Here is a 14,581-nt window from a genome sequence, read left to right as displayed (position 1 = left end):
TTGGACATGGGTCTAAATTAAATAATTCTAAGTCCATGGATGGTAGAGAGGTCGGTGAAAATATGTGCTGCAAGGAAGATGAAAAGTGGCTTTAAGGAGATCTGTCTGGACTAAGTGATTGGGTAGATGGGACATAATGTGGAGCAATGTGAGGTTACCCACTTTGGTCAGAAGAACAGATATGCAGAGAAGTTCTTAAAAGTAAGAAGTTAGAAAGGTAGATGTACGGAAGGTACCTGGGTGTCCTTGCCAATGCGTCACTGAAGGCTAACATACTCATTCTAATAAAAAAAAACAGAAATTGCTGGAAACACTCTAGCAGAACCTGTGGAGAAAAATCAGAATTAACATTTTAGGTCCAAAGACCCTTCTTCATACTCATTCTAATCTTTCATTTAGTTCTCTCTTGAACCTACGTCCCTTTCCAATTTTCAACACCTAACTCCTACCCCCCACAACCAACATGGATTCAGTATCACAATCAAATGCCTTTGAAAATATGAAAGCCACAATATTTCCTTTCTCACTCAGTTAATCCTCAAAGCGGTACTGCATTTACTAAGCATGAGTGGCCTTTCACAAATCCACTGACTGCCCATAACTGGCTCATTTATTTCTCGACTAGTCGATTTCATCCACACCATGCTCTCTAGTTACCTTGTCCTAATGTTAGGCACACTGATCTATAGTTACCCAATAATTTTTTTCTCCTTTCTCAAACACAAGTGCAATACTGGCAACTTTCCAGTCCTTTGAATCAGCTTCTTTAATTCAAAGATATTTGAAAGAGTGTAGTCAGAGCTTTGCCTTTTTGGTCATCTGCCATTGGGCTCCAGCATTTATTCTATTCTACTTTTGACCTCAATAGATTAGTTTCCCACTCTATGGAATTCATTATCTGGACTCATCTTTTTGAATTACCGTTCTGCCAGAATTCAGAATCTTTGAAAACTGATTCCAAATACTCTATCAAGAGATTTCTACTTGTGTTGTGGTAGAATCCTTCAAAAATGTAAGTGTCCATCCTTTACTTCTACTTCATCCAAACATTTTGTAATAAGGGATATACGCTACCCCAATTAAAGCAGAGTTATTGCTATTGAAGTAATGCCATTTCCTCACCCTCAGCAACCGTCTTGTTCACTAATTTACTATAAATATATCTGAAATGCTCACACTTAAATCTGTGTTTACCATACTCATTCTAACCCTTTATTTAGTTTCTTTTCATCTAACTCAGATGCCCACTGAAACTTCCCCTAATGTGAATTTACATTCTCAACCAGGACATTGCAATGAAGCTGCTTAATGACACTTCTCGGGAAAATTGGTCAATGCATTCGCAGGCAAGCAGAATTTCCATGAACATTCAAAGATGAACATGGCTCTAATGTACAGGATCCAGAACTAACAAGAAGCTCCCCCCCCGCCTCCAAAAACTCCTCCATCTCACTTTCCCAGATCACGTCACACAGCTGCCTGAAAAAAAAAACATTGAATCTCTAGAATCGACTTCATACCATTCAGTGAAAGAATTGGCATGTCTGACTGTGCATCCCATGTTCCTACAAAAAACAATTTAAAATGCAACAGACAAGCTTTGGCCAGGAATTTGATCTCTTCGTAAATTAAGTGTCATAAATCAAAAACAAGGTTATCAAAAAGGCTGAACAGTGGAAAAACTATCCTTCACACTGATGAATAAAAATGTTCATGGGGAGGTTTTCAATTGCACAACTTAGTCAAAAAAAAGCTCAGAAAACAAAAGCCAGGAAATTTTGCTAAAGATTCAGCAATGACTTGTTAGGCATCAGCTGGCAATGCGTATCCAATCGAACACCACGATTCAGCAAAGGTGTCAAGACTTTATAGAGAGTACAGAGATAAGATTGACCAGAATAGGTCCAGGGATGAGGGCCTTAAATTATATAGAGAAACTGGACAGGTTAGGTTTGCCCAGCCTTGCAGCAGGGATTGTTGAAGGGAGGCAAAAAAAAGTTCAAGAATCATTCAGGCCTTGATATATTTAAAGAAGAGAAACTGCTTGCACTAGCAGAAAATTCAGAAACCAGACAACAACAGTTACAGATTCGGCTGAAGAGACACAAAGGAGGTGGGAGTTTTATTTTGATTCTGCCAGTACAATCTGGAATGCACTGTCTGGTGAAAACAGATTGAATAGCAACTTTCAAGGGGAACTTGACATACTCCTAGACAGATTAAAAAGGAAGTGGAGAAAAAGAGGCAGACTCTGTCTAATTGGATAGCTTTATCAAAAAACCAGCTCAGGATTAATGGGCCAAATGGTCTCCCTCTGTGCTGTACAATTGCATAGGAAGTAATCTTCATCAAGATCCAGTTGGCCTTTGCATAAATGAAATTTTCCTTTGGTAGGCAGCAAGACTTTCAGACATTAATTGTTGTGCAGTGTTCAAATTAGCTGCAGATGCAAAATCCACAAATATACATACGGTTAATGCACACCCACCAATAGCAGCACACAGTATTAATTTTTCAAGTTACAATTGGATGCTTCTTAATTGATTCCACAGCAGATATAACTAGCATGCAACCTTACAGTTTCTCAAAAATAAACAGCTTGAGGTAAGGGCAGAATTGGTCAGATACTAATCAATGGACAGTTGACCAAATTAGCTTGAAAACAAAGATCATCTGCCTCTTCTCCATATACATGCCAACTGACCCTCAATGCATTTGCGACATTTTCTATTTAAATTTCAGACATGAAACCAACAACAACACTCCTCAAAGTCCAGAAGATGGACCTCCAGTCATGGAGATCTGAGGGAAAGTGGCAGGATGCGAGTTCAGCTGAGTTAATGCAGCACAGGCATCGGCAACCATTTTCACTTAACAGGCTTTTAATTTTAAAAAAAGCACCACTTAGAAAGTGAAGAGCACCACAGGATGAACATTTGGATTCCTAAACGAAACATGGGAAAGTATCAAATTTCTCTGGCGGAATACAAAATTTGCCTAGGTAAGCTCATACGTTTTGTTGTGTATCAATAAAAAGAATCTAAATCTGAAATTTAATGATAGTCTTTGCATTTTTATTTTACTCATCTCCAAGAACACCCATGCTCAGGTTCAGTATATCTATTCACGAGAATTGCAAAGGGGAAATCAAAAAGCTAATGTAAAAATTTAATGAGAAAAAGGACATTTCTAATTTGAATGACAATTCTGTAAGAAGTGTACATATTTTAAGAATTAATGTTACTTTTGGGAATTAATTTTAAAATTTGCCAGTAAAATCAAAACAAACTTTAATCTCAGATGTACAGAATTACAAAAAACTTTCAACTGCAATATTCATAATGAAAAATGTATTAGAAGCTATTCACAACAATGTATCACCTCAGCTGCATGAGAAACACTACTAATTGTAACCATAAAACTGCTCTTTGAATCAATTATCTGCAACTATGATGTAGCTATAACCAATTGAATAGGCTTATTTAGAGCACAATGATGTTTTAATTAAAATCATCATTCTAAATTGTAAAGATCTATATAACAAATAGCCTTTTAACTCCCTAACAAAAAAAGTTTTCCTTTTCTTGACAAATCTTTTATCATGGTAACACAAACCTGCTAGAAAAAGGTGGGAGTCACAGGTGTCATGTTAAAGAGGCAGGCATAGAGTATGCAAACAAACTCCTGCCCCTGTACAATCATAACGAAGTTATTAATTGAGGGGTTGGATACCAACACGCGTCAGATCAGCAGACGTTTGTCAAAATCCCTGGTCAGGGATTTTTATACACCAAGAGGAAGAGGACTACAAAGACCTCTCTTTTCCAAATAAAAAGAGAGCTTCATTGGCAACCAGGAAAGAAGAAACTAATAAAAATAGATGCAAAGTTTCAAAGAAAAAGAGAAAAAGGAACTGCGTAATTTTAAAAACTGAGCTGAGAAGCACTGTAAGCCTTATTGGAAAATTATTGCTGTGCGCACATATGCCATTCAGGAGTGAATTTTACAGCAACTAAAACATTGCAGAGGCTTTTGTTTTATAGATTTGTATATCTCTCATGCAGACATGCAAAATAGACATAAAGGGATATTCCCTCTGCTTCACACGTACCTGCGGGGTCCTTTGCAGTTCGTAGAGGCTGAGCTGCCCTGTTTTACTCACCTGTGGGGTCCGGTGTAGCTCATAGAGGCTGAGCTCCCAGGTTTTACTAGGATTCTGAGTGTTCACCGGCGCTGCCATAGTAACTGCAGCAATTTTTAAAGTTTTATTTTACAAGTGTTAGCCTTCACACATCCAGACTGCAAAAGAAGAAAAGCACAGAAACATAGCATTAATCCAAGCCAGAATAAATATCATTTACAAAATAACCATACAGAAACAATGGAAAGATATAACACAGCCATTATTGTGACAGACACTTCAAAACCAAACAACTTTTTGGGTAGGTGAACAAGTCAAGATAAACCCTAGTAAAAAGATTGTAATAGCCTCCCAATTACTTATGCTACCAATCAGTACAGCAAATGATCAGGAAGATCTCAACAGCCCTAAAAGCAAAAGTCTGCAGATACTGAAAATCATACGTGCAAACAGTTTAATCATATACAAGAGTCACTTAAAACATTACTTCTGTTTCACTCTCCACTGCTGCCAGACCTGAGCTTTTCCATCAATGTTTTTCATTCTTACCAGCTCTAATTTTTGTGCTAATTATGTCTGCAGATAAGAGAAGGGAAAAGGAACGACTGCAACTGATGCACATAGATACATATCAACAAACTACATCTATGCATGTAATAAAATTGAGGCCTCACCTTTAGCAAAATTTCAGTCAGTGGGTTAAATAATATTCTAGGATTCTCACTAACACAACACTGGAGCCCCCCCCACGGGTGCACACTCATCCCACTACTGTACTCACTGTATACCCACGATTGCATTGCCAAATACCAAACTAATGCTATTTATAAGTTCACTGATGACACCACCATAGCCTGTCGAATCTCAGATGGTGACAAAACAGACTACAGAGGGGAGGTGGAAGACCTCGAGAAATGGTGCACTGAGAACAACCTAGCTCTCAACAACCTTGCCAAGAAACTAGTTATTGACTTTCAGCGGGATGTTACTCGTACCCCCCTAATACATTAACAGCTCACAGGTGGAATGAGTGGACAGTGTCAAGCTCCTGGGGTGGTCTTCCACAACAAGCTTTCTTGGGCTCTTCATTTGGACGCACTGGTTACAAAGGCCCGACAGGCTTTTCCTCAGGCAGCAGAGGAAATTTGGCATGACGGCGAATACAATTGCCAACTTTTATAGGTGTGTCACGGAGAGCATTCTGTCTGGATGTATGATTGCCTGGTATGGCATCTGTACCATTCAAGATCAGAGGTGGTTACAGAGAGTGGTGAATTCAGCCCGGACAATCACAAAAGGCCAATCTCCCATCAACAGAATCCATCTACCAGGCCCACTGTCAAGGAAAGGCTGCCAGTATTATCAAAGATCCATTCCATCCTGGCAATGTTTTTCTACAACCTCTACCATCAGGTAGAAGGTATAGAAGCCTGAACACATGCACCAACTGGTTTCGAAACAGTTTCTACCCTACTGTTGTTAGAATACTGAATGGACTCTCAAACTCCTAACATTCGCCTGTACCTGTGCTTTTGTTTTTGCCGCTGTTTACCTATATTTACTTATTTACACTATTTAACTCTGATCTGCCTGTATTGCTCGCAAAGCAATGCTCTGCACTGTGTCTCGGTATGTGTGACAATAATTCAATTCAATTTAATTCAATTTACTGGTTGAGGCAAATCACGTTGAGTCCAAAATGATAAACCATTAAAAATGCATATAAACAGTTTAATATAAAGCTGCCAGCATCAAGTCAACGCAAAAGAAATTGTGGTCTGCAGTATACTTTTTTTTAAAAAAGATTATTGCTGGTGAGGCTAGCATTTATTGCCTGCAGGGTAGTGATGAGTCAACCACATGGCTGTGGGTCTGGAGTCACATCAGCTGGATCAAGCATAGTAGATTTCCTTCCGAGGAAATTAGTGAATGAGATGGTTTTTTTAAGGCAATGGTTACATGGTCCCCATTAACCTAGCTTTTCATGCTACCATTTGCTATGGTCAGATTAGAACCATGTTCTCAGAAGATTACCCTGGGGCTGGTCCGTTGCTCCCGATGCGGTCTCCTCTACATTGGGGAGACTGGACGCCTCCTAGCAGAGCGCTTTAGGGAACATCTCCGAGACACCCGCACCAATCAACCACATCGCCCAGTGGCTCAACATTTCAACTCCCCCTCCCACTCTGCCGAGGACATGGAGGTGCTGGGCCTCCTCCACCGCCGCTCCCTCACCACCAGACGCCTGGAGGAAGAACGCCTCATCTTCCGCCTCGGAACACTTCAACCCCAGGGCATCAATGCGGATTTCAACAGTTTCCTCATTTCCCCTTCCCCCACCTCATCCTAGCTTCTAACCTCCAGAAACTCGATCCCCTGACCTGTCCGGACTTGTCCGACCTGCCCAGCTCCTTTTCCACCTATCCACTCCACCCTCTCCTCCCTGACCTATCACCTTCATCTCCTTCCCCACTGACCTATTGTACTCTATGCCACTCTCTCCCCACAACCACCCTCCTCTAGCTTATCTCTCCACGCTTCAGGCTCTCTGCCTTTATTCCTGATGAAGGGCTTTTGCCCGAAACGTCGATTTTGCCTGCACTCGGATGCTGCCTGAATTGCTGTGCTCTTCCAGCACCACTGATCCAGACTCTGGTTTACTCGCCCAGTTTCATTATCACTATACTACCACCTCATGATCCAACATTTGAAACTCCTGCACCATCAGCATTCAAGTCGTTTGGTATTACTAAGGACAAAACAGTCCCATCCACAAGCTTCTGATATTCACTCCCTCCACCACTGACAAACTGGCAGTGAACAGCATGTCCAAGAGGTACTGCAGCAATTCAGTACTCATTCTTTCAAATCCACCACCTAAAGGACAAGGACAGCAGGAGCACCACCAGTTTCCATTCAAGCATTACATCATCCTGCCTTGAAACTGTACTGACATTCCTGCAGTGTCGCTGGGTCAATATTTTGGAACTCCCTTGCCTATGGGTTTACCTGCATCAGACAAGAAAGCAGCTCACAACTTTCTCAAGGACTATTAGGGATGGGTAACAAATGTTAGCCCATTTAACCAGGTTAGCCAATGACAATGCACTCTTTTTAATCCAGGACCCAACCCTCAACTCTGTACATTCTTAATGTCAAATTATCAGGGCTTTACAATAGAAAAAGGCCACTTGGTCATGCTGGCCAAAAAACAAGTTACCCATCTTAAAGCCATCTGAAGTAAGTCAGCGCTCAAAATACACAGGGATGTAATTGGCAAAGTCACCCTTGAAAGTGACCTGGGAAAAATGAATTGTGAACGTGACCAACCAGACAAAGTCAAAACTGTGAAATTTTGAAAGGAGCCACTTTTCAGCTTGTTCCCTTCCGCAGTTGATCAGGTATGGAATGGAAACAGCCTGTCAGTGGAGAACCAGTGAGGTGGTGAGCAGCAGTACTGAACTAAGATGGCCAAGCTGAAAGGTGCAGAGAATCTGTCCGGCAAGAACATAGGGGGAGTAGACATATAGACAGCAAGGCAGGAAGTAATTGGGTAGCAATGGGAGAGATATATAGTGAATGGCTGCAAAGGAGGAGAGGAATGAGGGAGAAGTGAGCAACTGAAGGGGAACAGCAGAAACAACTGGTTGCAAAGGAGGGGGTGGAATGGAGAAAGGTGATATCAAAGTGGGTGGGAGTGGAGAATCAACTAGCTACAAAAGGGGAGAGGGAGAGGGGCTGCCAACAGGAGCCTGTCATCAAGGAATTCCCACTAACGGAGCCAGAAAAACATGATACAGGTAACAAATACCTTGCAACTATTTTTCAAATAAAATCTCAAAATTTAAGTGCATGTCAGTTATTGTAAAAAGATTTATTCGAGGAGAAAGTGAGGTCTGCAGATGCTGGAGATCAAAGTTGAAACTTTATTGCTGGAACAGCACAGCAGGTCAGGCAGCATCCAGGGAACAGGAGATTCGACGTTTCGGGACGTTTCCTGAAGAAGGGCCTGTGCCCGAAACGTCGAATCTCCTGTTCCCTGGATGCTGCCTGACCTGCTGTGCTGTTCCAGCAATAAAGTTTCAACTAAAAAGATTTATTGCTGACTTAAACCAATATCAACACTGTGCATCTGGGAAAATGAAGTTTTCCTGGCATGTTCTGTCTTTCAAAAGAATTGGAGACTTCATAATTGACAATATTTGGTGAAGACTTTTAATTCTGCTTCTCGTAGCACACATATTCCTGAAGAAGGGCTTATGCCCGAAACGTCGATTCCCCTGTTCCCTGGATGCTGCCTGACCTGCTGCGCTTTTCCAGCAACACACTTTCAGCCCATATTCCCTGTCAACTCAAATACAGAAGACAATGTTTCATAGAATGCCTACAGTGAAGAAAAAGGCATTCACCCTGTTGAATTTGCACAATCCTCTGAAGACCATCCCACCCTGACCCAGGCTCCCAACCCTATCCCTGTAACTCTGCAGTGATCATGGCTAACCCATCTAGCCTGTACAGCCCTGGACACTAAGGGATGATTTAACATGGTCAATCCATTTAACATACACATCTTTGGACTGTGGGAGGAAACCACAGCACCCAGCAAAAACCCAATGAGACATGCAGAGAATGTGTAAACTTTGCACAGACAGTACCCAAGGCTGGAATTGAACCCAAATTCTTGCCAGTATAAGATAGCAGTGCTAACACTGACACCATGCTGCCCTACATGACTGCATCTCATCTAACAAAGGTTTTTGCTTCAACTATCTTTTTCAGAACCACTGGGTGAAAGATATTTTCCTCAGCTCTCCAAGATTTTCCAATCATTTTAGATCAGCACTACCTGGTCACTGCACTCTCAAGGCAAATTGACTAGTGTTTACTCTATCCAGATCAGCTCAATTTTGTGTATCTCAATCAATCAGATCACCCCCTCAGCATTCTCTGTTTCACGGAGATGCCCAGTCTGTCCAATCTTCCTTTTTAGTTATAGTTTGCCAGTCCAGGCAACATGCTCGCCATTGCTTGTGCAACTACCTCTGTTCTGGAATGAGGTAACCAGATCTGCAGACATACTCAAGGTGCAGCCTAATTAACAATTTGTACAATTTCAGAATGTGCATTCTATACTGGAGTTAATTTTATTTCAATATTTTTATTCCAATATCTATCTTCCTTTGAAAAGGCTTTATATCCATTATGTATTCAGCCTGTGTTTTCTAGATTCATGACCCTCTGCTATAAATCAAACCCCTGCCACAAGACCCAAGTAATATGTTTACACAATCTACAAGAGTGACCTTCTGAACAAGACTGCCAATTTTAAAGCAGTGTGCAAAGTTCAGCTGTTTGCTGATCTCAGACAGGATACAGAATCAACTGGTCAAACCTATTTCACACAAGGTCCTTATTTCATGCCAGGTGAAGTAATTTACCTCCCCGCAGTGTGCAGAAGCCACAGGGTCTGGCCAACTTTGCCACACAATCCAAGCCAGTTAGTTCTTGTCTTTTTGCCCAAGTTAGTTGTCTTTTGTTTGGAAAGTCTGATCCAACTCTTCAAAAATTTCTACTTTGTCAGATACATATTATTGTGATGATGCTAACACGTCAGCAAAAAAAAAAGTAAACTTATGCTTACAATCAACATGGCATTCTGAAATTATTGCCAGAAGGATTCTAGATCAAGCACAATTGTGAATGCATGAAATCTTTATACAGGAGACCACAGGAACTGCAAAAAAAATTTACCTGCAGCCTTCATTTCAAGCTAATTATCACCTACAAAAGATGATGACATCAAGTACCTCACTGAAGCACTGGCTGATGAATATAGCTTCCCAATACTAATTAAACCCACTGATGCTGCTGCTCATTTTATCTATTTGCTGCTAAAGTTGGATGGATCTAAAAACCTGTACCTGATCTTGTTATATGTTTCTTCCTGAAGTTTCTGTCATAATGTAAATCATATTTACCTCCTAGCTCCTTTGTCTGAATCAAATACTTAGCTATCAGTCCACCCCATCCCAAAACCATCTCCTAAAGCAAAAACAAAATGCTGGAAAAGCTCAGTAGGTATAGCAGCATCTATGGAGAGAAAGTAAAGTTAACATTTCAGGTTCAATGGCCCTTCTTCAGAACCCTTCATCTCTAGAAGGCTTTCTATTCCTGTTCTGTATTCTAGCATCAAAATTAGGCAAGGGGATTGTTCAGCAACTTGGATCCAAACAGACATTCAGACCTCCTTCCACCTCCTTCTGTAACTTTAGTAATAAGAGGCAGCTTTCAATCCATTTCTATCACAGAGCAACTGCCTGAACTTACATATACATGCTTTGCTATCATTACCAAAATGTGCTAGCACGTTTTACATCATACAAATTAATGTATTAAGGTATTAATGTACTGTTTGCTGTTGGAAGGTAAAGACTAGCCTTTGAAAACACAGTAATCCTGCACACCCCTTCAGCAAATAACTATCTTCACAGAAGTGCTTAGAAATAGCTGCAACAAAACAGGCCTATCCAATCCAGTTTGCTGGTTACTATCCATGCAAGCAATTTTAATCTCATGTTTGCCTTATCTCTGTCTCTTGAAAACCCATAAACCACTACTACAACATGCTATTCTCCCACATTGAGCCAAAGACCTGATCAATCACTAACTATTTTCATTCCATGAAAAAAGCATTTTGCTCTCTATGCTAAATCTACCACATTTAGAGTGAGGAAAGTCATTTTATTGCTGATATCCTGCCTCCAAGACAGCAATCTGACTGAGAAGACAAACTGAGTCTACACAGTGGACTCCTTTCGAGTGGCAAGACTCAGCTGACATGCTGGGCAGGAGAAAAGCTGAACAGTTTCCACCTTCATTCTCAAAACAAGGGAATTTGGGCAGCACGTTGGCTGAGTGGCTAGCACTGCTGCCTCACATCACCAGGGACTCTAGTTCAATTCCAGCCTTGGGCGACTGTGTGGAGTTTGCACATTCTCCAGGTGTCTGCGCAAGTTTCCTCTGGGTGCTCCGGTTTCCTCCCACAGTCCAAATATGTGCAGGTCAGGTCAATTGGCCAATCTAAATTGCCCATAGTGTTCGGTGCATTAGTCAGAGGGAAATGGGTCTGGGTGGGTTATTCTTTGGAGGGTCTGTGTGAACTTGTTGGGCCAAAGGGCCTGTTTCCACACTGTAGGGAATCTAATCTAATTAAGTTGGTACGTTAATTTCATTAGCATACACCCATTGCTCAGCCATGTGCGTCAAATGGATGAAGGCTGTATGCCCAACCTTCAGCACAGTAGACTAACCATTGGGACATGATCTTCTGGGCACCAGTTTGCTGTGCGCAAACTGGCTGCTATGTTTCATGCATCACATCAGGAAAGGCTACCTTGTCCTTCAGAGTCTATCAGGAGAAAGTGAGGTCTGCAGATGCTGGAGATCAGAGATGGAAATGTGTTGCTGGAAAAGCGCAGGTCAGGCAGCATCTAGGGAACAGGAGAATCGACGTTTCGGGCATTAGCCCTTCTTCATTCCTGAAGAAGGGCTAATGCCCGAAACGTCGATTCTCCTGTTCCCTAGATGCTGCCTGACCTGCTGCGCTTTTCCAGCAACACATTTCCATCTTCAGAGTCTATCACTGACTGGAATTTGACAGTCCACTATAGAAATGCTAGATTTTTTGAGTGCAGAAACATATTTTATTCATAAGTTAATAAACACAAGTAATGCCCAGAAAATATAGAATTTTGCCATTCCTTATCACAGCTTCAATCCAATTGCAACAAAAGCTTTTTCTAAACATGAAAGGAAACTATTTACATTCACATTAAGGCTACAAGAGGATCTTGAAATTGGCAGACCCTCATTATATTTTGGTTGAAATACTTGGATGTTGACCTATCCCCACTGCATCTTGGCAGCTATCCCAACATTACTGCTTTATTTGAAATTTCTAAAACGAAACTTATTCAATTATTTATAAAAACCAAGTACAGCACAAGTCCGTACAGTCTGTGCAGAAAAGTAGATTTTTTTTACACTCCTGGTTACAGCTTACAGTTGCAAAAGAAAGAATATTTTCTAATCATGGGTATTCCTTTAAAGCCAGCGATGGGGGTCCTTCTTTTTGCTCCCATTCCCTCGTAGCTACCCTCCGAAAGCTTGTGGTTGCAAATAAACCTGTTCGGACTATAACTCCAGTCCAACACCGGCAGCTGCATGTCATCGTTGAAGGGAAGCAGCGGTTGGGAGGTCTCTCTCATCCTTCGTTCACCACATTACTGCTGTGGATGCAGTAAACAGCGCCTGGGGGGGGGGGGGGGGAATGCGACCTCCTTACCTGCGGCGCGGGGCAGCGGCACACCCACACCTCCCTCTCTCTATCCCTCCCCTCTCGAGTCCACAGGTGAGAAGTCTCGGTCTCACCTTCGCCCCCCCCCGCTCCCGCTCCCCTTGTGACGTGCACATTGGCTACAGCACTCCGCACGCTTGTCGCACCTTCACCTGTCGGAGCGCGCGCACAGCCCCGCCCACCTGGAGGGAGGGAGGGAGGGAGTGGGAGTGGGTGGCGCGCGCTTCCGCGCACGCTCACTGGCCTGACTGACCGAAGGCCGGCGATGCCGCTCGAGCAAGCCGCTCACCGACCGTGGGGCCTGCTCAGTAGGCCCCAGGCCTTTGCGGATCTTTATTCGTTTATATACGTTATACAGAGAGAGAGAGAGAAAAGGTGCGCGTATAGATATACGTGAAGAGCTTTATCGTTTGTTAGTCGCCTGCGCCGATTCTTTCGTTCGCTCCTTTCTCACCTTCGTTGTGCTCCTCCCTTGCCGTTCACCGATCCGTCTTATCTGTTTTCTCTCGGTCTCGCGCACTCACAACAACGGCCAAACCACCCCTGTGCGGGGGGTAGTTGCGTCACTTCCTGTCTCCGCTCCGCCGGCCGTCCGCCCCCATGGCGTCATTTCCGCCTCCTCATCTGAAAAGTTACAGTTCACCACGTTCTGAAGCGGTGGGTGGGACTAAACAGGTCTAAGCAGCATCTGTATGTATAGATTTATATATAGAGTTAGAGAATAACCAGAATTAACTTGGTACTGGTTCCCTGGCCACATAGGTTTTTTCCTGGTGATAGAAAGATTGAGTAAAGTATTTTTTTTTGCACAATAGTGCCTTTGGTGAGTTACTGCGCATACATCCACTTGTGATGTTTGGGGAAAAAGTCAACGTTTACTGCTATGCAGTGGTAGTGCAGGGGATTGAAAAAAGAAAAAAAAAACAGGAACGTCGGATATGTTTGCTGTGGGACCTGGCTCTGAGGAAGCTGGATCTGTTTCAAGGACTCTCCACGTATAAGGGTGACGTGATGACAGGATACCAGGCTCTATTAAGTTATTTCACTGTGGCTCAATTTGGGGTAACATTGATCATCTTTTCTCTGTCTCTGTGTTGTTGACTGTCAAGACCAGAATTTATATTATGCTTTTCACGATCAGTGGACAACACAAAGTGCTTTGCAGCCAATGAACTCTGAAGTATAGCCAAAGCTGGAAAGGAGGAAACATGGTAGCCAATTTGCAAACAGCAAGCTCCTATGAACAGCAACAGAATAATGACTAGATGACTTATTTATGTGGAGTTGTTTGAGGAATAAAGTTAATTGATTGGGAAAAAACTTGGCAGACGTAATTCAATATTGGAAAACGTAAGGCTGGCAGGTAGAATAAAAAATAATATTACTTAAATGGAGAAAGACTGGAGAAAGCTGCAGCTCAGAGGGATTTGGGATCCTAGCGAAAGGGTCACAAAAAGCTGGCAGGTAATAAGGAGAGCAAATGGAATGTTGCCCTTTATTTCAAAGGGAATGGAGGATCAAATAGAGAGGTGTTACTGAAACCCCTGGTCAGACACAACAGGTATACTGTGAACAGTTGTGGTCCCCTTATCTAAGGAAATATATACTGACATTGGAAGCAGTCCAGAGAAGGTTTGCTAGATCCAAGTTATGGAGGGACTTTTATGAGAAGAGGTTGAATTGCTTGGGCTACAGATTGGGTACTTATTGGAATTTAGCATGAATGAGAGTAGATCTTATTGAAACATATAAAATTCTTAGGGGCTTGACAGGGTGGATACAGAGAAGTTTCCCCTTGTGGGAGAGTTGAGGGCCAAGGTAGTGAGTGAATCTCTGAAATTATTTACTGCTGAGGGCAATAGACATAATAGAATCATACAGCTGCACAGCACAGAAACAGACCATTCAATCCAATTTATCCATGCCGACTAGATATCCTAATTAATCCAGTTCCATTTGCCAGCATTTTGCCCAAATTCCTCTAAACCCTCCCTATTCATGTATCCATCCAGATGCTTTTTAAATGTTGTAATTGTACCAGCCTCCACCACTTCCTCAGGCAGCTCATTCCATACACACACCAC

General features: G+C 42.2%; 1 protein-coding gene across 3 annotated transcripts in view; it reads right to left on the bottom strand.

The window, feature by feature from the left end:
• LOC122541312 (E3 ubiquitin-protein ligase RING2-A-like) overlaps positions 1–13,068 on the bottom strand; it is a 45,623-nt gene extending 32,555 nt beyond the window's left edge. Inside the window, exons 1-2 of one of the 3 annotated variants that reach the window (XM_043677942.2) lie at positions 12,952–13,068; positions 4,112–4,299 (exon numbers count right to left, since the gene is read on the bottom strand). In XM_043677942.2, the coding sequence (XP_043533877.1) occupies positions 4,112–4,240 (129 nt within the window). In that variant the 5' untranslated portion in view covers positions 4,241–4,299; positions 12,952–13,068. Of the gene's footprint in view, positions 1–4,111; positions 4,300–12,918 lie in introns of all 3 variants that reach the window. The other 2 variants (XM_043677943.2, XM_087979530.1) reach the window with 2 other exon arrangements.
• Positions 13,069–14,581: the final 1,513 nt, after the last annotated feature.

Source organism: Chiloscyllium plagiosum, unplaced genomic scaffold, assembly GCF_037043375.1.
Source record: "Chiloscyllium plagiosum isolate Xiang-an unplaced genomic scaffold, Cpla_swu_hap1 HiC_scaffold_35, whole genome shotgun sequence".
NCBI lineage: Eukaryota > Metazoa > Chordata > Chondrichthyes > Orectolobiformes > Hemiscylliidae > Chiloscyllium > Chiloscyllium plagiosum.
This window is presented reverse-complemented; position numbering and strand designations above follow the sequence as displayed.